This window comes from Nycticebus coucang, chromosome 11 (genome assembly GCF_027406575.1).
Source record: "Nycticebus coucang isolate mNycCou1 chromosome 11, mNycCou1.pri, whole genome shotgun sequence".
NCBI lineage: Eukaryota > Metazoa > Chordata > Mammalia > Primates > Lorisidae > Nycticebus > Nycticebus coucang.
This window is the reverse complement of record NC_069790.1, coordinates 109,788,852-109,813,809: the sequence shown is the minus strand read 5'-3', so window position 1 is coordinate 109,813,809 and position 24,958 is coordinate 109,788,852. Positions and strand designations below refer to the sequence as shown.

At 42.3% G+C, this 24,958-nt stretch overlaps 1 protein-coding gene and 1 pseudogene across 2 annotated transcripts in view; one reads left to right on the top strand and one right to left on the bottom strand.

The window, feature by feature from the left end:
* The window catches only part of KIAA1549 (KIAA1549 ortholog), a 147,327-nt gene that overhangs the window by 85,798 nt on the left and 36,571 nt on the right, over positions 1 to 24,958 (top strand). For both annotated transcript variants that reach the window (XM_053553717.1, XM_053553716.1), the window contains exons 11-12: positions 15,356 to 15,552; positions 17,203 to 17,318. In XM_053553717.1, the coding sequence (XP_053409692.1) occupies positions 15,356 to 15,552; positions 17,203 to 17,318 (313 nt within the window). The remainder of the gene's footprint in view (positions 1 to 15,355; positions 15,553 to 17,202; positions 17,319 to 24,958) is intronic.
* Positions 5,093 to 6,590, bottom strand: LOC128560239 (zinc finger protein 830-like; annotated as a pseudogene).

Here is a 24,958-nt window from a genome sequence, read left to right as displayed (position 1 = left end):
GGGATGGCGAGAAGCATTGGAAGGCAGGAGCAAAAGTTGGAAGGAAGGACAGCAGCCAAGAACCAGGAAGCAGAGACCCAGGCCCTGGGGGATTTTCAAGACATAGAAGGGATTAGAAATGGCGCTGTAGGCAGTGGGAGCCATTGAAGGGTTTTCAGTGCCTGAACATGCTTCTGTTTGGAACTGTGCCTTGGGAGGCAGCATGAACAGTGGATGGAAGAGAGGCTCAGAGAGGGCTGCTTCCTTCTCAGGCAAGTCCAGCTCTTAGGACCCCCTGAGCCCCTGATGTGTAGGTGATTTCAGACCGTGCCTCGTGTGTCCTCTGGGTGAGAGAAGCCACTGTACTGAGCGTCACTGAAGACAAACAGGTGGCGATAACTTTGCCTTGTCTTCACCTTCTAAATCGGAACAGCCTGGTCCTGGTGGTGATTTTCCACAAATCGCGTCAGTCAAGTAATAAATACTTACAGTGGCACTTCTCCACGACGGCTCGTTCTCATTCAGACACTTTGGGATTTGCTCTGTGCTTTCTGTTGCCATCTTAACTGCTCCTTCCCAGGGGGTCAGGCTAACCGAGTCCCGGGACGTCCCCATGTCTTATTCCACCTGGGCCTTATTATATTTACGGCCCATGTGTTCATGTTCATCTGACATCCCCTTTGTCACTTGGCTGACCTGCCCCAGCAGCCTCCCTGACTTGTCACTGACGTATTCCAGTGGGGCACAGTGTGACCTGTCTCCTCTGTGATAGATTTAAGAAAGAAAGAACAAAAGAGCCATCCTTCTTCAGAAATAACTTGGTCTGAATCTGAATATTGAAGACTCTAATTCATCTTGGCCCTTCTGAAATACTGATTGAAGCTGGATGTGGAAGCTGGAGACACAATACCAGCCAGGCTTAACTCTGGGTTTTATTTTTAAAGAAATGGAAAAACTAGAAAAAATGGATCAGAAAACAGAGATAAAACAAAAGGAGTTAATTCCATCCCTGGGCAGGAAGGGAACAGTGTGTCCTATGATGTTTTTTTTTTCCTTTCTGGGTATAGATGGCTTTTGTTTTGTACGTAAGCACAGGATAGTTGCCAAATTTCTATTGTCATAAAAGGTGGTGACTCACCCAGCCATGCGAGGGTCTAATGGATTTATACAAAGATGTTAGACCAACAATAAGCCAGCGGGACTTGTATATTTTGTTTTTGACATGTACTCCTTTCTTGGTCCCCTGTAACATCCAGTAAGTTTGGTACTTCAGCTGTTTTGAAATTCATTCATTCATCAGATATTTATTGAAGGTCCACCATGGGTCACATCCTGTTGCTGATTTACAGAATATTGTATCTAAATTCATATTTATAGCTATGACTGATGCCTGCATACTCTTTGCTATTTATATTAACTGCCTGATTATTTCATCAACCGTCAGCAATAATAATGCTGTCAACCTCATTTGTATGGTCCTATGGAATTTATGACGCATTTTCATGAGTACTGTCATGGTTGTTTCTTACACGAGCCCTGAGAGTTTGTCAGGGAAGGAATCTGGTGCCTGTACGTGGGCTATGCTGACTGTACTGGTGGCAGCCCTGTTTGTATTTTTACGTCATTCACTTCGGGTATGCTGGCTTAGAGGAGGCCGTCTGTCACTCCTCCTTCAATTTCATTAAAGCAAAACACTTAACTCGTAAATGAGATTGTTGCCCAGTCATTAGAAGCATTCACTTTCTTACTGGGAAGTATACCAAAAAGGATTTTAGCAGGATTTACTACGTGGTGGTGGTGGTGATTCAGTGACTTTTTAGATGTCTGTTATTCTTTCACTTAAAGGCACTTTGTTTATGAGGCTAAAATGAGGCGCATCTGGGGGTCAAAGCAACCCCATAAAATTCGAAATTGCTCATTTTAGGATTTTTATCATCAGCTGTGTATATTTGGTGTCAAATTTCAATTTTCTCTGCCATAAAAAAGCTTGACAGATGGACACTAGCTGGATTAGTAATTTCAAGATGAAAATAAAATTTATAATTATGTATTTTATAAATCAGGCCAACATATCAAAGTCTAAAAGAGAAGACTTCATCCTAATCAAATGCTACAGGTTTTTTAAAAATTCAGGATTTACCTTTTATCATAAGGACACTTGCACTAGACTATTTATTGAAGCTCAATTTGCAATCGCCAAAATGTGGAAACAGCCTAAATTCCCACCAACCCAGGAATGGATTAACAAGCTGTGGTATATGTGCACCATGGAATACTATTCAGCCATTTAAAATGGAGACTTTATATCATTTGTATTAACCTGGATGGAAGTGGAAGACATTATTCTTAGTAAAGCATCACAAGAATGGAGAAGCATGAATCCTATGTACTCAATTTTGATATGAGGACAATTAAGCACATGGTGGGGGCGGGGAAAGGGGAGAGCAGAGAGAGAAAGAAGGAGGGAGGGGGCTGAGGCCTTGGTGTGTGCCACATCTTTTGGGGACAAGACACGATTGCAAGAGGGACTTTGCCTAACAAATGCAATCAGTGTAACCTGGTTTCTTATACCCCTAATGAATCCCCAAGAATTAAAAAAAAAAAAAAAATTCAGGATTTATTTCCTAGCTGGCCTAAGTTTTCAACTTCCCATACATACATAGATGCTTTGCTTGTAAGAATGTGATTTAATCTTTGTAGAAATTTTTAACAAAAGAGGAAATAATATTGGGCACATAGATACGAAGTTTACAAAAGGCACATCCGTGATTGCTTGTAAGTACATTATTTTTGGAAGAACCCAAACATGATGCTGTGTAGTTAATCTAAATCAAATAAGTACATGCAGATAACAAGTAAGCAGAGAAGGGGTTATGAGGTACTGTGACCAAGAGATCTGCATTCAAATGACCTGGACGCAGCCTTGCAGTGTCCAGTAATTGTTTAAAAGAGGTTAATGAAAACATTCTGCAAGTCTGGGTAAATGTTCAAGAAGGTATATGATACCAACTTAGCTCCAATATTTGTTCCTTTGATTTGAAGTTATAATTTTGATCTTTCCAAAGTGCACATGGATATTTTTACTTCTTTTTCCTTTTGATGCAAAACATGAATGGCATTGAGACAACTGAATGAGACCCAGTGAACAAGGGTGCTGGCTAAGCTCTTTCATTTCTGGGAATGGTGGTGAACTTGCAGAAAGTGTGTACTTCTTGGCACATTGGGGTTTCCCAGCACACTGTGGAACAGATTTTGAATAGTCTACTTTTTTTTTTTTTGAGTCTCACTCTGTCACCCTGGGTAAAGTGCCGTGGCATCACCGTGGCTCACAGCAACCTCAAACTCAGGCTCAAGCGATCCTCCTGCCTCAACTTCCCGAGTAGCTAGTTTTGCTATTTTTTAGTAGATCCTCCTGCCTTGTCCTCCAGAGTGCTGGGATTATAGCTGTGAGCCACTGTACCCAGCCCCGTTCACTTCTAGGTCAGATAAAGCACAGAACCTTGTCATGACCTCAGAGGTGAGATCGGGCTTTTGGGATTTCTCAACTGCTGAGCTCTTGGCTTTGTTCTCGGTGGATTCTTCTGTGGGGTAAAGTGTGATCTGATGGGTGGGAGATGGTAGAGGTGATGCTGGCTGTCCCCTGTGCAGAATATCTGGATTCCCATCCCAGGGTGGGCTGAATTATCCTGTTTCTTGGTTACATTTCTCCCTTAGTTCTCTAAGGGAGGAAGAAAGGAAGCCATATGTCAAGTTTACTGTGTCTTGATTAAGAGGGTCTGCCAAGAGTTGCGTTTTGAATTGTCTTGTAACTTGATACTCCAAAGGTTTTCTACACCTCTGGACAGAGCACCGTAGGAAGCTACTGCATGGGTAAAAGTGGGAGCAGGACTCTTAGAAAGAGATGATAGTTCCAAACCTTTCATACGAATGATCAAACACATCTATAGCCCAGAATGAAGGAAGAGGGGGAGCGGAGGGAGAAGACCGGGTGGAGGAAGGCTACTCCGTGGGACTTCATCTATTGTGCATAATGCAAGGGTAACGTCAAATCTATGAAGAGTACAGTATAAATGTCTTAACGCAAGGATTAAGTAAGAGAGGTTGAAGGCTACGTTAACCAGTTTGAAGTAAGCATTCCAAATTGTATATAAAATCACCACATTGTACCTCATAAATGCATTAATGTACACAGTTATGATTTAATAAAAAAATTAATTAATTAAAAAAAAAGAAAGAGATGATAGGAGGTGCTGATCCACCTCTGGGTTGGGGAAACAAACTTACCCTGGGGGTGGGGGAGGCCAGGGAGTGGCAGATTTGGGTTCATCATTTGCAAAACAGTATTTCCAACCTCCGTGTATGCTCACAAAGTGCCCAAGTGATAAGGTGGCCTGCTCCTATAACATGAGCTCATTAATCAGAAGATACAGGGATGCCACTCAGCCTTTTTGTTTCCAAGCAACATTTTGTAAACTGTATTTACTGTGAGGTTTGTCCCCCTCTGCTGGTGCAAGTCTTCATTGCAGGCTGCTTTTCTTCCACCTGTGGACCCTGGTTTTGTTTTGCTTGAAAAGCCTCAGGTCGCTCATTTGTGCTTAAAGGTCACTCGAGTATGAGGAAACCTTTTGCTTCTATCTTAGAATGTTGTCTAAAATAACTTCTCTCTGTTTGGCCTTTGTCTTGTGCGGGCTAGGACTCTTTGTGAGTGTGGATGCAGCCTGGCGGGGAGGGCTGTGGTTCGCATGTGGCGTTCCTGTTGAGGAAACCTCCTGGGACCACTGTTTTATTTTATTTTATTTTATTTTTACTTAAGTAAATATATGTTTAACTATGTACAGTACTCACAACTCAAAAATATACAGTTAAGCATGTTAATGTGCAGAAAAGTTGGCATTTTGCATGTAACACTTCAAAAATTTCTAGAAAAACCTTTACCTCAAAAAAATTATACACCAATTTTCCAAAGTACTGTAGCTCCCTGACTCATTTTGTCTCAACAACCCAATTCGATATCCAAATTGTTAGGCATGAAGTAACCAATATACTGAGAAACAGCACTTTTCTTTACAGCACCAGAAGCTGCTAAAACCCCACATCTGGGGTCTTTAAAACATTATAACAAAGCCCCTTTCACTTGCCAGTCCTGGACGACAGACCCTGTAGCTCCCCCTCATCATCGCTGTCAGCATTCTCCTCTTCCTTTTTCTAAGTTCTTTGATGGTCAGATTCTCTTTAAGCTTATTTATTTCATCCTGGCGATTCCACAGCTTTTCCACCAGCGGTAACGCTCTACCTGCTCATCCATCTCCCCACCCTGGCGGTCCATCCATCCCTCTTCATCCTCTTCAGCAGCTATGGCTTCAGAAATAGTGTTGACCTGCCTCGTGGCTTTTTGAAATTCGCCCCATTCTTTGTCCTTCTGATCCTTTGGGGCATCAACCTTTCCTACCCTTGCATCAACCTCAGGGTCATCAAAAACTCCTTCTGGTAATGCTTCTGCAGTGTTTTCTCTCCTCTGCAATACTTTTTCCTTGTATTTCTGCTTTCTCAATTGATCCTGAATGAGGAATTGAGGGGGCTTTGGGAGGATTTGTAAGGAAGCAGTCGTTTGGCAGCACACTATTGGTTACCTCCCATGAGGAGGAAAGTGAAGGGTCCTTGCCTTGTGCAACAAGTGGCTGTTTGCTGGCGTCCCTCCTTTTTCATTCTCCTCCCTCCTCCTCCTCGTCCTCATCCTCATAATCGGGAGTAAACTGAGTCCCGAAGGTATACTGGAGGTTGCTCTGGTGGACTCCTTTACCTTTCTGTCAAAGTTGGTAGGCAAAGCGGATGTGGAGGGCTGTACCTGAGCAACCCAGCAGGCCATCGCGCTCTTGGAGTCTTGGCCGTCTGTGTCTGATGCCTTCCTCTTGGCGATCTGGGGTGCTGAGCTGGTGGACGGACCTTGGCTGGCTTCGTTCGCGCCTTTTGGCTTGGCCACTTTCTCTCAGTGCTGCCTTCCCAGGACGTGAGTCTGCCACACGAGCTCGCTCTTAACTGGAGTGTTACACAGGGCACAACTCAGTTGCCCCACACACTTGTACGTGGTGAATGGAGACTATCCGTTTCTGGTTGGCGCTCAGATGCTGCTTCTCCTTCATCAGCTGCTGCGGTTCTTCATGCTTCACCACCTGCTTCCCCACCGGGTCCGAGAGGAGTTGGAGGACCTGGGACCAGTGTTATTTTTTGGGTTTTGGGTTTTTTTGTTGTTTTTTTTTTGCAGTTTTGGCTGGGGCCGGGCTTGAATCTGCCACCCCTGGTACACGGGGCTGGTGCCCTACTCCTTGAGCCATAGGCAGCATCCTGGGACCGCTGTTATTTGCAGTTTCTCCTGTACTCTGGAAGCTTCATTGAGGGAAACTGTTGATACCCACGTTGGGTACTATTAGGGTCATCATAAATGTCACAAAAAATGGTGCCACACTGTCCACATTTCTGTGCACCTCCGAGTGTCTTTCCTGTCTTGCCGTTGTCCTGGAAACAGAGGCCTGGAGTCGAGTTGCAGGCTTGTCGGGTCTGGTCGTGGGTTTGGTGCTGGGTGGTATGTGTGTCCCTGGGGAGGGTTCCTGCATCTTCCAGTGTGAGTGGGGGCCTTTGTCAAAGACCCCTTTCTCCTTCAACTTTGTGCTTTATTACAACTGTTCATTCCTTTCTAGAACTTCTTTTATTCCCTTTGCTTCTATTACATCGAACTTTCCAAGTTCTTTTGTTGGTTGAAGTTGCGTTCTATTTTCTTCCTTGCTTTCTTTTCCTCCCCCTTTTCTTTTTATTTTCTTTTAATATATAGAGATAGGGGTCTCACTTTTACTCAGGCTAGTCTTTTTTTTTATTATTATTAAATCCTAGCTGTGTACATTAATGCGATCATGGGGCACCATACACTGGTTTTATAGACTGTTTGACACATTTTCATCACACTGGTTAACATAGCCTTATTGTGTTAAGACATTTATATTCTACATTTACTAAGTTTCACATGTATGTACCCTTGTAAGATGCACCGCAGGTGTGACCCCACCAATCACCCTCCCTCTCCCCATCCTCCCCCCTCCCTCCCCTCCCTCTCCCCCTTCCCCCTATTCTTAGGTTGTATCTGGGTTATAGCTTTCATTTGAAAGCCATAAATTAGTTTCATAGTAGGGCTGAGTACATTGGATACTTTTTCTTTCATTCCTGAGATACTTTACTAAGAAGAATATGTTCCAGCTCCATCCATGTAAACATGAAAGAGGTAAAGTCTCCATCTTTCTTTAAGGCTGCCTAATATTCCATGGTGTACATATACCACAATTTATCAATTCATTCGTGGATCGATGGGCACTTGGGCTTTTTCCATGACTTAGCAATTATGAATTGGGCTGCAATAAACATTCTGGTACAAATATCTTTGTTATAATGTGATTTTTGGTCTTCCGGGTATATACCTAGTAGAGGAATTATAGGATTGAAAGGCAGATCTATTTTTAGATCTCTAAGTATTCTCCAAACATCTTTCCAAAAGGAATGTATTAATTTGCATTCCCACCAGCAGTGTAGAAATGTTTCCTTTTCTCCACATCCACACCAACATCTCTGGTCTTGGGATTTTGTGATATGGGCTAGTCTTACTGGAGTTAGATGATATCTCAAAGTAGTTTTGATTTGCATTTCTCTGATGATTAAAGATGACGAGCATTTTTTCTTATGTCTGTAGGCCATGCGCCTGTCTTCTTTAGAGAAGTTTCTCTTTAAGTCCCTTGCCCAGCCTGTGATGGGATCACTTGTTCTTTTCTTGCTTATATGTTTGAGTTCTCTGTGGATTCTGGTTATTAAACCTTTGTCGGAGACATAACCTGCAAATATATTCTCCCATTCTGAGGGCTGTTTGCTTGCTTTACTTAGTGTGTTCTTGGCTGTGCAGAAGCTTTTTAGTTTGATCAGGTCCCAATAGTGTATTTTTGAAACTGCTTCAATTGCCCAGGGAAGTCCTCCTCATAAAATACTCGCCCAGACCGATTTTTTCAAGGGTTTTCCCTGCACTCTCTTCTAGTATTGTTATAGTTTTGTGTCTTAAGTTTAAATCTTTAATCCAGTGAGAGTTTATCTTAGTTAATGGTGAAAGGTGTGGATCCAGTTTCAGTCTTCTACAGGTTGCTAGCCAGTTCACCCAGCACCATTTGTTAAATAGGGAATGTTTTCCCCACCGAACGTTTTTAATTGGCTTGTCAAAGATCAGATAATGGTAATTAGCTGGATTCATCTCTTGGTTCTCTTTCTGTTCCAGACATCTACTTCTCTGTTTTTGTGCCAGTACCATGCTGTTTTGATCACTGTTGATTTGTAGTCTAGTCTGAGGTCTGGTAGCGTGACTCCTCCTGCTTTGTTTTTATTTCTGAGTAATGTTGTGGCTATTCAAGTTTTTTTCTTATTCCATATAAAACGAAGTATTATTTTTTCAAGATCTTTAAAGTATGACAGTGGAGCTTTAATAGGGATTGCATTAAAATTGTATATTGCTTTGGGAAGTATGGACATTTTAACAATGTTGATTCTTCCCAACCATGAGCATGGTGTGTTTTTCCATTTGTTAACATTTTCAGCTATTTCTTTTCTTACGAGTTTCATAGTTCTCTTTATAGAGATCTTTCACATCCTTTGTTAGATAAACTCCCAAATATTTCATCTTCTTTGGCACTACTGTGAATGGAATAGAGTCCTTAACTGTTTTTTCAGCTTGACTATTGTTGGTATATATAAAGGCTACCGATTTGTGAATGTTGATTTTGTAACCTGAGACACTGCTGTATTCCTTGATCACTTCTAAGAGTTTTGTAGTAGAATCCCTGGTGTTTTCCAGATATACAATCATATCATCTGTGAAGAGCGGAAGTTTGATCTCTTCTGAAGAGCAAAAGTTTGATCTCTTCTGACCCTATATGGATACTCTTGATCGCCTTTTCTTCCCTAATTGCTATGGCTAAAACTTCCATTTCAATGTTTAAGAGCAGTGGAGACAATGGGCAGCCTTGTCTGGTTCCTGATCTGAGTGGAAATGATTTCAATTTAACTTCATTCAATATGATATTGGCTGTGGGTTTGCTGTAGATGGCCTCTTACCAGTTTAAGAAATGTCCCTTCTTTATCAATTTTCTTAAGTATTCTGATCATGAAGGGATGCTGGATATTATCAAAACCTTTTTCTGTATCAATTGAGAGCGTCTTATGGTCTTTGTTTTTTAATTTGTTTATGTGCTGAATTATACTTATAGATTTACATATATTGAAACAGCCTTGAGACCCTGGGATAAAACCAACTTGGTCATGTTTGATGCGTTGCTGGATTCTGTTTGTTAGGATCTTGTTGAATATTTTTGCATCTATATTCATTAGTGATATTGGTCTATAATTTTCTTTTCTTGTTGGGTCTTTTCCTGGTTTGGGGATCAGAGTGATGTTTGCTTCATAGAACGTGTTGGGTAGTCTTCCTTCTTTTTCTACATTTTGGAACAGGTTGAGTAATATAGGTACTAGTTTCTCTTTAAAGGTTTGGTAGAATTCTGATGTGAAGCTATCTGGTCCCGGGCTTTTCTTTTTAGGGAGGTTTTGTATGGTTGATGCTATTTTAGAACTTGATATTGACCTGTTCAACATTTCCACTTGATTCTGGCTAAGTCTTGGAAGGTGACATGCTTCCACGTATTGGTCAATTTCCTTCAGATTTTCGTATTTCTGAGAATAAAATTTCTTGTAATATTCATTAAGGATTTACTGAATTTCTGAGGAGTCTGTTGTTATTTGATCTTTGTTGTTTCTGATTGATGAGATTAGAGATTTTACTCTTTTTTTTTCCTGGTTAGGTTAGCCAAAGGTTTATCCATTTTTCTGACCTTTTCAAAAAACCAACTTTTTGATTTATTGATCTGTTATATAATTCTTTTGTTTTCAATTTCATTTAATTCTGCTCTAATGTTGGTTATTTCTTTTATTCTGAGTTTGGGGTTGGAATGTTCTTCCTTTTCCAGTGGCTTGAAAAGATCCATTAAGTTGTTAACTTTCTCTCTTTCTGTTCTCTTGAGGAAGGCTTGCAGTGCTATAAATTTCCCTCTTAGGACTGCCTTTGCAGTATCCCAGAGGTTCTTATAATTCTTGTGTTCATTGTCGTTGTGTTCCAAAAATTTGACAATTTCCTTATTTTTTTTTATTTTTATTTTTTGTAGAGACAGAGTCTCACTTTATGGCCCTCGGTAGAGTGCCGTGGCCTCACACAGCTCACAGCAACCTCCAACTCCTGGGCTTAAGCGATTCTCTTGCCTCAGTCTCCCAAGTAGCTGGGACTGCAGGCGCCCACCACAACGCCCAGCTATGCAATTTCCTTCTTAATCTCATCTCTGACCCAGCTATCATTCAGCATAAGGTTATTTAAGTTCCTTGTTTTTATATGAGTATGCAGATTCCTGTTGTTACTGAGTTCAACTTTTATTCTCTGGTGGTCTGAGTAGATGCAAGGAATAATTTCTATTCCTTTAAATTTACTGAGGTTAGACTTGTGACCTAAGATGTGATCGATTTTGTAGTATGTTCCGTGGTCTGATGAGAAGTATGTGTATTCAGCTTTGTTGGGATGCAATTTTCTGTAGATGTCTGCTAAATCCAAATGTTGGATGGTTAGGTTGAAATCTAAAATTTCTTTGCTCAGCTTCTTATTGGAGGATCTATCCAACACTCCTAAAGGAGTGTTGAAATCTCCGACTATTATGGAGCTGGAGGAAATCAAGTTGCTCATGTCTGTTAGAGTTTCTCTTATAAATTGAGGTGCATTCTAGTTGGGTGCATAAATATTAATAATTGAAATCTCATACTGAGTATTACCCTTAACAAATATGAAGTGACCATTCTTATCCTTCCTTACTTTTGCTGGTTTAAAGCCTATTGTGTCTGCAAATAGAATTGCAACACCTGCTTTTTTCTGATTACCATTTGCCTGAAATATGGACGACCATCCTTTCACCCTGAATCTATATTTATCTTTTAAGGTAAGATGTGACACTTGTATGCAGCAAATATCTGGCCCAAGTTTTTGTATCCAGTCAGCTAACCTGTGCCTCTTTAGAGCACAGTTTAAGCCTTTCACATTGATGGAGAATATTGATAAGTCTGGTAAAATTTTGGGTATTGAATTTTTTGAAAGTCCAGTGGACATTTTTAATCCTTTTACCACTGTGGAAGTTGGAGTTTGATCAAAAGTTTCAAGGGCCATAAAGTGAGACCCTGTCTCTACAAAAAAAAAAAGTTTCTGAGTGAGTTTACTTTTGTGGTAGAGGATTGGGCTGGTCATTATGGAGGATAGGTTTGAGAATATCCTGAAGAGCTGGTTTGATTATGGCAAATTTCTTCAACATATGAATGTCATTAAAGTATTTAATTTCTCCACCATAAATGAAACTCAGTTGAGCTGGATACAGGATCCGGGGTTGAAAGTTATTTTGGTTTAGGAGATTAAAAGTCGATGACCACCCTCTTCTGGCTGGAAAAGTTTCAGCAGAGAGATCTGCAGTCATTCTAATATTCTTCCCTTTGTAGGTAATGGATTTCATACGTCTGGCTGCTTTCAGAATTTTCTTCTTCATATTAACTTTAGTGAAGTTAATTATGACATGCCTGGGGGATGTCTTATTCGGATTGAGTTGTGCTGGGGTTCTGAAACTGTCTGCTATCTGAATTTCAGAATCTCTTGGCATGTCTGGAAAATTCTCTTTCATAATTTCATGGAGAATGGCCTCTGTGCCTTGCGAGGCCACTTCATTACTTTCAGGGATTCCAATGAGGTGGATATTAGCCTTCTTCGATTTATCCCAGAGCTCTCTGAGAGAATGATCCGTTTTTGCTCTCCATTTCTCTTCCTCTTTGAGAGTTTGGGAGCGTTCAAAGGCTTTGTCTTCAATGTCAGAAATCCTTTCTTGTGCTTGCTCCACTCTGTTACTGAGGGATTCTACTTTATTTTTCAGATCTTTGAGGGCTGCAAATTCTTGCTTCAGTGCGTCAAAATCTTTGGTGGTTTTGTCTTTAAATTCATTAAATTCTTGAGACAACTTTTGAATTTCTCCTCGAATTTCTAATTCTGACTTTTGAATTGCTCCTCAAATGTCTAATTCCAAATATTCCTCCATTCTATTAATCTTGTTTGCAATCCAAATTCTGAATTTGATTTCTGGCATCTTGGCCAGCTGTTTATGAATGGGATCTTCAGTTACATCTGCCATATCTTTCCTTGGGGGCGGGGGGGTTGATCTATTCTGGTTATTCATGTTACCAGAGTTTTTCCGCTGATTCCCTCCCATGATTATTTTAAACTGTTTGATTTTTCCCCTGGAACTTTGTCCAGGACCCGTACTGTGCTATGGCCTGAGAAACTGTGACCTGTTTGGTGTGGTGGGGCTAAGTGGTTCTGTCTTGTTTTCAACTGGTCTCTGTCCAACCCTAATGAACCAGTTACTCTGGGTTGAAGTCTCAGCTGTGGAGAAATAACCAGCAATTAAGTTACCCTGACCCCCCACAGGCAACAATTGGAAAAGGAAAATCAAACCTTCCTACAACCACATACCCAGGGCACCACTTGAATAGTCCTCAGGTGATTGGCTCAGTTCAAAAGGTCCAAATCAATTGTCTCAGTCAGCACCTGTCTGAAGTGGGAGAGTTTAAAAGGTCTCTGGCAACTGGATCGCAGGGGTCTGGTGACAACTCAGATATGACTTGCTCTGGTGCTCTGTGAAGTCAGGAGGACCCACCCAGTAAATAGATTAGTCTGGGAAGGTTGATGCCTCCTTCCCCACCTTGCACCTCTGTCACATCCAGTCACTGATAGCCCCGCAGGGATGTCACCTAGTTGCCTCTTGTGAGCAGATACTCCAGGGGTTTGCACCTACCTGAATCACAAGGAAATCTATATCTGCTCAGCCAGGCCCCTGTTTTCTGCCTCTATCTAGCAGGGGGAGGTGAGGCCTGACAACCTTGGGCGCTTGATGGAGGCTGGGGGGTGTTCACTCAGTTCCAGCCCTGCCCCCGATTGATGTTACTGACACAACAGAACAGAACAACTTTGTGGGAATTTGTTTCTGTCCCTGCTAAATTCCCCTGCAGGAGGGAAGCTGTTTTGAGTTCCCAGAGCCTGTGCCTCAGGCCCTGTCTTTGTTCCTGCAGGTTTGTATTCGCAGCACGGTTAGGTATCAGTTCTAGCCTCCTGCCTTCCTTTGTCTATAGGCTGACGATCCCCTGAGGGCCGGGTGCATCTTAGGCTCAGTAAAGTGGTCCTCTGGGTCAGCCCTGCCCTGGGAATTTCCTGGCTCTGCACGTGCGTTTTCTAGTCCCCGAGCTCCATCTAGGCCAGTACCACCTCAGGCAAACCGTTTACTCACGGGGCCTGCGTTTCCGTCCCAGATCTGTTCCGCAGTGGTTGCCATCTGAGAAGATGCCCGGCCTCCTCTGGTTGCCCAGGGAGACAGGGGGTGTGTCTTCGGAATATCCTGGAGTGAGCCCTATAGTTGCCAAAAACGGCTGCTGCTCTGCGCTTCGGGGCACTGCCGCTCCGGTGTGGTTCCCTGTCAGCCGACTGGCTTCTCCTCACTCCCGTGCCGCAGAATCAGCACTGACCAGCTGCAGTCTAGGCCCTGTCCACACCCCTCGAGGAAATCACCCAAGAATCTGGACTCCTGGGGGACAGGCCTCCAGACCTCCAGTGAGAGTGGAGGGGAGTGCTGGGAGCTCAGAATTTCAGGTAGAGAATATATACAGTATTATACTGTTTTATGCCTGGCAGGAGAGCACCATGGCACCCTAGTAGGGGAGGTAGGTCCAGTTTTTAGAGGGTCTCTCCCATGGAGTGTAGTGGGAGGACCTTAGAACTCTGCTTGTTTGTTTGTGGGGCACTCTGAGCCATTCTCATGGGGGAGGGGACTCCCATCCGCTTGGTAATGGATTTTGTACCTTTTGTTTGTATCCTTGGGGTCACAGCTCGCCTCAGTTGGATTGATGTGCGTTCTTCAACCTTCTCTCTTGGTGCAGCTCTAATCCACCAGCTTACTTGCTAAATTTCTGTCCTTTAACTCTCCTTTTGGATGGAAGCCTCCATTTTGGGAAGAAGTTCTTTATCAGCTCCCTTCTCAGGCTGGTCTTAAACTCTGGAGCTCAAGCAATTTTCCCTCCTCGGCCTCCCAGGTGCTGGGTGTGAGCCACTGCGCCTGGCCTCTTTTCCTCTTCTTCCATCCAGATGACTAGATATTCTCCAGCGCTACCCATAGAATCTGTATTCATCTTGAAATTTCCAGTTCCCTACATGTCACCTTCTGTACGGATGGCTCTCAGAGTCACCTTGCAGCCTGAAAGTGTCCCCCAGGAAGTGATTGCCTGTCTCCTGCTATGCTGAGCTACTGTCCTTGGAGGCCTTTCCCGTCCTTTCAATGTAAGTATCTTTAAAGGAAAGCCTGTCCTTTTATCCCCTCAAGTCTTCCTTCCTTCACAAGCTGTCTCTTTCTCTTAATGTCAGGTCCACTGTTCAGGATACCCTGCCTGAAATGTTCAGATCATCACCAGCTTCTTTTTCTCCCTTTGCTTCTTGTGTCTATTAGCTTCCAGATCTTTCTGCCTAATTTCTGGAGCTGCTCATTCCTTCTCATTTTCGTTGCAAAGATATTGGGCTCGGGTCTTTGTGATTTCGTGCATGTGCTATTGCTGGACCCTACTGCTGGTCCTTTGGGGTCCTGTCCTCTTGGATTTTGGAAGTCTGTCTGATTAGGGATGTGTGAGTATGGTGGTTGTCAAATTGGCCGCAGGGCAAGCTCTGGAAGCTGGTGTTTTGGGGGGTCCTCTGTGTACAGGCTCAGCTTCTCTCTCTCTCCCCTCATCCTGACTCATCTAGTGCAGCTGATGCCATCTCTTCCCAGGCTTTAGGTGTTCTCTGGTCCCTGACACAATCTAGAACGTGCTGTTTGTAGCCTTCTCTTTCTAGTTCCAAGTTCTGTCTGTCCTCGGATCCTAGATCAAGTCCCCATTTCCCTGTAAGGAATATCTCACCCCTGCTGCTGTCTCTGGATTTGCATGGCTCGTGGTATGCCCTGTGACAAAAGGGTTAGCTGCTATCTTGGAACGTCCTTGTGTTATGAGCTGGCTATTTAATCCTGTACTTGTGTTGAGTCTTTGACAAGTGCCTGTCTTCTCACATTCTAGGTATAAAGTGTGATGTTTTAGAGCTGCTTATTGAATTGGATTGGTGGAACTGTCATCACAGTCTTGGCTCAGAAGGTGGGTTCCTCTTGTCACCCTCAGAATTCAGATGAATGATCTTGTGTGTATTTGTGTATTTTAGCTGCAGATCCCTAGTGTGAAGGGCTTCGATTTTGCCAAGCAGCATCTGGGTCAGCACAATAAAGATGACATACTGATTATTCATGAGCCAGCACCACTGCCGGGACCTGTGAAGGACCACACCACGCCCTCTGAAAACGGAGATGTGCCAAGCCCGAAGGCGAAGGTCCCCTCCAAGAATGTCCGTCACAGAGGAAGGTTATTATTGGGATTTCTGTGTCCGCCCCTGTGGCAGAGCATGTTTCTGTGTCAGAAGGGGCTGCATCTGCAGCCTCGGAGACTGATGACTTGCTCAGAGTTGGGCACGGACCCACTCTAAGGGACCAAGGGAGGCCGTATGATTTTTCCCCCAAAGTGTTGAAGATTATGAATCACTATGATGGCTTGGTGTTCTCTTTACATTTGATTAGAAATCACTCAGCTTGAAGGTACATATTCTGAGGGGAGTATGCCAGGCCCCATGGAGATAGTACCGGCAGTAACGTATAAGGAGTATGGGGTGCACTCAGCCAGTACGGGCCTCATTGCCTTGCTGGTGATGCCGGTGGCTGGCGGCGACTTCATTGCTTTTTCTCCAGTGACCTTCATCAAGTCCTCCTGGGCTTGTTTTGTTTTTCTCCGGCTGCCCACAATGTCACCCGGGTGGGCGTGTTGCATGGGACTCTTCACAGCCTCCTCCCTGCCAGTTTATTTTCTATTTTTTTGAAGTAAAGCCCATGGAGGATTGCTTCTTAGTTTTCCATACTACCTGGTGATCCCTTGGTGGCCTCTGATCCCATAAGGAGGGTTGCGGCTGTGTTGTTGAGGACAGGGTTCGGAAGCAGGCTCTGTTAGGTTGAATTTAGATTGTGGCACCATCTGGCTTTGGCTGCTGAGCCTCACTTTGTCAGCCTGCTTGTAAGCTTTGCAACTCTAAGTCCTGATTTTTCTGCTAAGATCAGAAAAGTATAAGATCATACTGATATTTGAAACAATGTCATAATTTTTATCTGAATCAGAAAGCCCACCTCTGCAGTTCCAGCCTTGTTTTAAGCATGTAACGGATATTAGAGCATGATCTTTACAAAAGAAAATCAGTTATGTAGGGAGATGCTATTTGCTTAATTATTTTGCAGGCTAAGAAAAAACCAAATCCTTAAGGATGTTTTAATACCCTAGGAAAATTTTGCAAAGTACTTTTTCTCTTGCCTGGTAGTCTCATTGTTAAGTTTTGTCATGACAGTTCAGTGGTCTGCACAGCAAATACAATGCTCAGCATCCCTCTGGGGCACCAGAATGTCCTGGTGCTTAAAGTTGCTATTGAGACCAGAGAGCCCAAGGAGACAGGGTGCTAACTAATGAGGGATTTCACCTAGCCTGGTGAAAGCTGGGTGCTGTGTTACCATTGCTTTTGATACATAGAATCAAATCTCAGTGGTGGTCATTGCCTTAGTGTTGTAAGTGCTGGACTTATTTGGGGTGACTGCAGATCTATCCTAGCTTCTAACCCTGAACCGGCCCTGAACCCCATGTCCTTTTTGAGCCAATTCATGTTAGACCTAGACTGTCCATCTCCAGGAGCTGGGCCTTGGGCCCTGCTGGCTTCAGGACCCTCCTCCAGATGGACACTTAGTTTTCTAGCCTTCACTGGAGTGTGGTCTGCTGAGCCGTTTAGTAAGCCACGTTAATCTGTCTTTAGGACGTCACTGTATGGCGTGAATGTGATCCCTGAAGACGCTGTGTCATGAAGTAATTTTTCGTTTTTACTAGTTTTGCCCGGACACCTGATTTCCATATCCAAGTTAATGTAACCTTTTTCTTTTTGTCCTTTCTTATTTCTAATGTTTGCAATTTATTTTGTTTCTGCAGAGTTTCTCCCTCAGATGTGGACTCAACGGTCAGTGAGGAGTCCAGTGAGAGAGATGCAGGCGATAAGACTCCAGGAGCGGTCAGCGATGGCAAGTCCCACAGAGCCCCGCCGAGCGGTCTGTGACTCTGCCTGTTCTTCACCTTGAACGTAGTTATTAGGAGATTCCAATAGGCTAGAGGTCTACCCTGCTTCAAATACTAAAAGTAAAAAAATCTCTTTTAAAAAGTCTGCAAAATGAAATATTCATTTGTATAGTGAGTTTTTCAGCCTGGTCTGTCACCATCTAACATTGTATTGGTGTCTGCCGTGAGGCAAGGGACTGGTTTCAGAACTTAGGGATCCACTGAGGTGTATTTTAGGCTTAATCAGCTCCCTTTGTTTTAGTTTAGAATCCTAACAGTTTTCCTGAATGTCAAGGAATGCTAACAGCTGAATGTCAAGGAGGAATCGTAGTTTGAAAAACTACCCTTAGGATTCAGTGACTTTCTTAGGAACTGAGTTAAGGGTTCCACAGCTGTTAGAAAGCTGGTTATTTATCACAGATCCAGGCCCAGTAAGTTTCATTTTTTTCTTAGATCTTTCTTCCAATGGGCAGTTCAGGTCTCAGACGGTTTAGCATATTTGCACTGGGCGTTGCACACAACTTCCTGGGCCTGGTATGGCATGAACTTCACTTGAGTTCTATAATAAAACTATGCCTGCATGTCTTACTAGACTTGGGAGCATTTTTGGCATGGTGGCAATGTAGGCTGGTTTTGTTTTCATAGGTTCTGTTAAATAAATATGCTAGTATAGCTCTTACATTTGCAGGAGCTTTAGTTATATTTCAGGACTGGGTTTCAGTAATGTAGAAATAATTGGGAAGCCTCATTATAATGTTTTAATAGTAATTTTTATACTTATTTTTTCATCATAAATTTCTGTGTATGAAAATGAAGTGCAGAGTGAACTGTGTTCTACAAATTAGCAGATGCTGGATGGAAGCCCAAGGGCCTCTTCCATCACTGACATGCTGTGGTCTTGCGCATCTCCGCCTTGAGGCTCCTGTGAGACTAAACTACTGATCCTTGAGATTCCTTCCCACTCATTGCTAGCTGGTTCTTGTATAATGTTAAGAAGCACCCCCTTAGAATAAGGGAGGAATTTTTTCCTTTGGATCCAGCTTACAGAATCTTAAAAATTATTTAACACCATCGTAACAAAGTGCACTGTTTCAGATAGACAGGATTTAAATCTGGTTTGGGTCCCGAAAGAAATATTTAAAAAAGAAAAAAAAAATAGCTTTCGATCGTCTCAGTTTCTGTTCATTGCTTATCTGAGAAAACCTTGCTTTTAAGTGCCTGCATGTAATTCCTTCTGATAGCATTACAAGAATAACAAAAATCAAATGCCATTCTCAATGCACATTCAGAATCCAGGTAGTAAGCATTTCAGCTCTGGGACAGATTGTTGACTGTGGCTCAGATTCAAGGATCCACAAGAGAGAAGTGAGTCAGATATTTCTGTAAATACTAAAAGCTCAGATGCTGCTATTATAATTTGAAGAGATACCAGAATCTGTACATTATTTTCATGTTTTAGGAAGATAGTTTTCTCACTACATATATCAATTCACTTTTAAAACTTTCTTAAAAGGTGCCATACAATAGCTTTAATGCTGCCATAAAGGTATTTTATTGTTTGCATAGAATTTAAATACCCTATAAAAAGATTCTGAGGTTTTATCATGGCTTTGGGATTATTTTATAATTCACATAAAAATTCTTCTTTTGTTGCAAGTCATAATGAAGTTAAAATTAATGGAGGCAGAAGGTGTATTGAGAAACATTCTGGAACCTTGTTGCCCTGTGAGGTCAGTCTTCCTTCTCACCACTGTGGGGACCATGGCCACCAGCTCTCTTTAGGCTTCTTGGGCAAGATTTTTGTTATTTATTTATTTATTTATTTTTTTGTAGAGACAGAGTCTCACTTTATGGCCCTCGGTAGAGTGCTGTGGCCTCACACAGCTCATAGCAACCTCCAACTCCTGGGCTTAAGCGATTCTCTTGCCTCAGCCTCCCGAGTAGCTGGGACTACAGGTGCCCGCCACAACGCCCGGCTATTTTTTGGTTGCAGTTTGGCCGGGGCCGGGTTTGAACCCGTCACCCTTGGTATATGGGGCCGGCGCCTTACCGACTGAGCCACAGGCGCCGCCCTGTTATTTATTTTTAAGACAGGGTCTCACTCTGTCACCCAGGCTGGAGTCATAGCTCATATCAGCTTCCTGGGCTCAAGTGATCCACCTGCCTCAACCTCCTGGGTAGCTGGGACTACAGGTTCCTGCCACCAGGCCCAGCCTTTGCGAGGCTTTCGATGGCTACCCCAAGTCATCTGGCATTTTAAAAGCCCACTTCGCAGTGCAAGCTGAGTAAAGACCCTTGTTGCTTCAGTTATAGTGAATTTGTGATTGTGCTTTATTCTTTTCCCAGCTGCCTTTTTTTAGAAGGAGACATGAGGCATACTTGCCCTTACAGTAGCCATCCATGGACCCTTAAATGGTTATTTACTCAAATGTCACTGTGTTCATAGTTAATTGCTGCTTTAAAATAAGTCACATCATTCCCACTGCTTACTCTTACTAAAGACGAGATGGGAAAAGATGAGATGGGTGGTAATAGTTGCTGAACCCGCGCTCACTCTCGCTTCTTTATCAGTTTACCAAGTGTTCCTTTTCATGGTGAGAACACTAGGAATATATCAAGTAGATAAGGACTGCAAAATAACTGAGTATTTTTCTACTTTTTTTTTTTTTTTTGAGACAGAGTCTCACTTTTGCCCTTGGTAGAGTGCTATGGTGTCACAGCTCACAGCAACCTCCAACTCTTATATGCTCAAGCAATTCTCTTGCCTCAGCCTCCTGAGTAGCTGGGACTACAGGCGCCCGGCACAACACCCAGCTATTTTTAGAGGTGAGATCTCGCTCTGGCTCAGGCTGGTCTCGAACCTGTGAGCTCAGGCAATCCACTGGCCTTGGCCTCCCAAAGTGCTAGAATTACAGGCGTGAGCCACCACACCTGGCTATTTTTCTACTTTTTAAGTAGTTAGAATTTCATTAATTTGAAATCCACAATTCCAAATTCTCGAATTTCATGGGTATACTGAGGTGACATCTACTTTTGCACATGCTAAAGAGTTTGCAAAGCAAATTGATAATTTTAATGAGATTGGTTCCATATAACGTCAGAGTTTTTAAAGTAATTATGGAGTACCCAGGCATAAAATTATTAAGATCGTAAAGTCGAATTATCATCTTTTCATGAAGGTAGATTCCAGGGCCTTCTTCAAAGTAAACTTACATAAACTTAGTTGTGGTAACTGTAATCATAGAGTTTTATCCATTCAGCAAGTGCTTACTAAATGCCTGTGATGTGTTAGGTGCTGGGGATGCAGTGAGATCAGTGTGATTGCTGCTTCATGGGGTATTAAAATGGTCACATGCATTAATAAAGATGTGACTATATTTACCTACAGATAATGAATATTTCTTTAAAAATGTTGCTTTGTCATTTCAGTAGTTCAAATTGACCATTCTTCTGCCATTCTGCTTTGTTGATATTATCTTATCTTACACAATCCTATACAGCAAAGTTCTTGTCTCTTTGCAGAAATTTATCTTTTTCTTGTTTCTGTTTTAATCAGGTAAAAATTGTATATATTTATGGTACATAGCATGATGTGTTCTTATTATAATAATTATTATTTTGGAGACAGAGTCTTACTCTGTCACCCGGGTAGAGTACAATGGCATCATCACAACTCACAGCAACCTCAAACTCTTGGGCTCAAGTGATGCTCTTGCCTTAGCCTCCTAAGTAGCTGAGACTACAGATGTCTTCCTATTTTTAGTAGCGATGGGGTCTTGATCTTGTTCAGGCTGGTCTTGAACTCTTGAGCTCAAGTGATCTACCCACCTGGGCCTCCCAGAGTGCTAGGATTATAGGCATGAGTGACTGCACCCAGTCTTTCAATTATTTCTAATTGACACATAATTGTACATATTTATGGGGTACAGTATTCTAATACATGCATACAGTGTGTAATGTTCAAATAATTAGCATATCAGTCTCCTCAAATATTCATCGTTTCTTTGTTTTGGGAATGTTCAAAATCTAGTCTTCTAGCTATTTGAAAATATACAACCAATTCCTGTTAATTATCATTACCCTACTGTGCTGTAGAATGTTAGAATGTATTCCTCCTATCCAGCTATGCTCTTGTATCTGTTCACCAGCCTTTGGCCATTGGCCTTTCCTTGCTACCCTCAGTAAGCACTGTGTTACCCTACCGTCTACTGCCATGGGATCGACTTTTCTAGCTTCCACATACGAGCGAGAACATGCCGTGTTTTAATATCCTCCAAGCTCATCCATAGTTCTGCAAATGACAGGATTTCATTATTTTCTATGGCTAAATAGTGATGTTTTGATAAATGTATACACTGCAGAATAGCTAAATCAAGCTATTTAACATACGCATTAGTTTATATTTTTTGGGGGGATGAAAACACTGAAAATCTCTCCTACCTATTTTCATATGTGCAATATATTGTCATGAATTGTGGCTCCCATGATGTATAATAGATTTCTTGAGTAGTGTAATTTCTTATTATTTATAAAAATAATATTTGAAGGGGTTTTAATCCAAAGTCCCTACTTGCCTTAAGGCCAGATTCACACAGCATTAATCTTTGTATACATTGTACTTTCTGTTGGTCATTATTTTCTGTGCATTTTGTTTAAAAAAAATCATAGAATGGGGTGGTGCCTGTGGCTCAAGGAGTAGGGTGCTGGTCCCATATGCCTGAGGTGGCGGGTTCAAACCCAGCCCCAGCCAAAAACCACACACACACACACAAAATGATAGAATGTAGCCGGACGTTGTGGCAGGTGCCTGTAATCCCAGCTACTTGGGAGGCTGACGCAAGAGAATCGTGTAAGCCCAAGGATTTGGAGGTTGCTGTGAGCTGTGACACCATGGCACTCTACCGAGGGTTAATAAGTAAAACTCTGTATCAAAAAAAAAAAAAATCGTAGAATGATTAGGAACTTACAAAAACCCATATTACAAATGGGAAAAAGAGGAGCTCCTCTTCAGCCATTTCAAAGGGCTGAGTTGCAGACATTGTGGAGCCTGATTCTTTTCTGCACTTCTTACCCTCCCTTCCTCCACTTAGAGGCCCAAGCCTTGTGCACCCCTTGCTGCTTCTGTTGCAGTTGGTGACAGCTGTGACTGCAGTGGGGAAAGGCTGGGCTGGGAGTGTGGACAGGAGCCCAGGCAGGGCTGGTGGCACGTTATAGGAAGGGCCTTTTCTCCTCTGCCACCTTTGGCTCCCAGAAACGCAGAGCTCTCTGCCACCCTAGAGGAAAGTGATCTCACCTCTAGCTATCAGCAGCTTAATTTAGGGCTACTCTTTGTGACATTTGCTGTAACTTTATAATTTGGTGAGCAAGTCTAGCCTATCTGGTGAAGCTAATGATCTCCCTTTGGGCATTGTGCCTGCAACTTGAGTAGCTGCCAGGCACAGGAATGGCGGTGCCTGGCTCTGGTTGTGTTGTAGAGAGTCAGGCTCCTTCTAGGCCTGGGGCAGGGAAAGAAAGCCTGAGAAGAGACAACGGTGCCTCCTTACTAAGAGAGACATCATTTATTCAGTCATAAAAGTAGTTTCTAATGGCTTGGGATAACAAAGGAATATAATTCACATTGAGAGAAAATTCAAAGACTTCCACGTAACTCATGTGCGTTCCTTCTATGAAATAGCAGCTCTTCTTTCTTACTGCTTTGCTCAATTCTTTGTCTTTTTTACACTGAGGAGAAAGCTCTATATTTTTCACCTATGCTTTTGTTTAAAAACGGTTTCTGCATGCTCTTATTCTTCCTGTTGGACTGCTGGCCATTTATTTTAAAGTGGCATCCAGGGGACTGTTTGTGGCTGGTAGATGGAAGGAGGGTATCAGTTGATCTTTCTAGCATAACTAGTTTATCTCTCTTTCCTTTTTCTTAAAACTAAAGTTTATGGGATTATGTTTACTTTACAAATAATATTCATTAGAGAAAATTCCATTAATAGGAAATACAAGACATAGGAGAAGAGCACCCATTATAATAAAATTCAGTCTCTGTTAACATTTTTGTTTCTTTTCTGTCCTTTTTTTTTTGAGACAGAGCCTCAAGCTGACCCCCTGGGTAGAGTGCCATGACATCACAGCTCACAGCAACCTCCAACTCCCGGGCTCAAGCGAGTCTCCTGCCTCCGCCTCCCAAGTAGCTGGGACTACAGGCGCCCACCACAGTGCCCAGCTATTTTTTTGGTTGCAGCCATCATTTTGTTTGGTGGGCCCGGGCTGGATTCGAACCCGCCAGCTCAAGTGTATGTGGCTGGCGCCTTAGCTGCTTGAGCCACAGGCGTTGAGCCTCCGTCCTTTTTCTATACGTTTAAGTGTCTTCTTTTCACAGGTCTCATTAGCTTTTTAAAAAAATTATCTTGGTAAAATATACATAACTTAATATTTTACCCTTTTAACCATTTTTGCATGTACTCTTCATCTCTGTTTAAAGTGAGAACCGATTCTCTGTAGGCAGCACCTTTTTCTTATGTGTCTTCAACTTTTTTTTTTTTTTATTAAATCATAGCTGTGTACATTAATGCGATCATGGGGCACCAGACACTGGTTTTATAGACCGTTTGACACATTTTCATCACACTGGTTAACATAGCCTTCCTGGCATTTTCTTAGTTATTGTGTTAAGACATTTATATTCTACATTTACAAGTTTCACATGTACCCTTGTAAGATGCACCGCAGGTGTAATCCCACCAATCACACTCCCTCCACCCATCCTCTCCCTCCTTCCCCTCCCTCTCCCCCTACCCCATATTCTTAGGTTATAACTGAGTTATAGCTTTCATGTGAAAGCCATAAATTAGTTTCATAGTAGGGCTGAGTACATTGGATACTTTTTCTTCCATTCTTGAGATACTTTACTAAGAAGAATATGTTCCAGCTCCATCCATGTAAACATGAAAGAGGTAAAGTCTCCATCTTTCTTTAAGGCTGCATAATATTCCATGGTGTACATATACCACAATTTATTAATCCATTCGTGGATCGATGGGCACTTGGGCTTTTTCCATGACTTAGCAATTATGAATTGGGCCGCAATAAACATTCTGGTACAAATATCTTTGGTCTTCAACTTTCTTTTCTTTTCCAGTTAGAGCAGAAAGGCCAGAAGTGGTCATTGTGTACAATGCCTGAATGCCCTTAATATCCTTGTGTTTTGTTTTCTCAACTGATATTTCATTGTCTTGGCAATAATTCCAGTGAATTCCCTCATAGATGATAGTGGAAGTTCAGAGCTGCTGTAAATGTTTTTCTAAAAGTTCTGTGAAAAATAAAAAGTCGGGGGGAGGGGGAATAAAAGAAAAACAATAAATACAAGTTGTGTGAATTATATATTGACTATGGCTGCAATTCCAGGCTGCTCATGTCCTTTACTTTTTCTTACTGAAGATTCTGTAGCATATTAAGACAAAACAGTGCAATTTTTGAAACAAAGTATCATATGATTTTCTTACTTACTTTCTAAAGGTATTTGTAATTTTGAATGAAACTGGAAGAGACAGTATTCAACCCCAGACCATTTAAATAGTGAAATGTCAGGTACCTGTCACTGGAGTGGAGATGGTCAGGGCTGATCAAGGATTCTTTAAGGAAT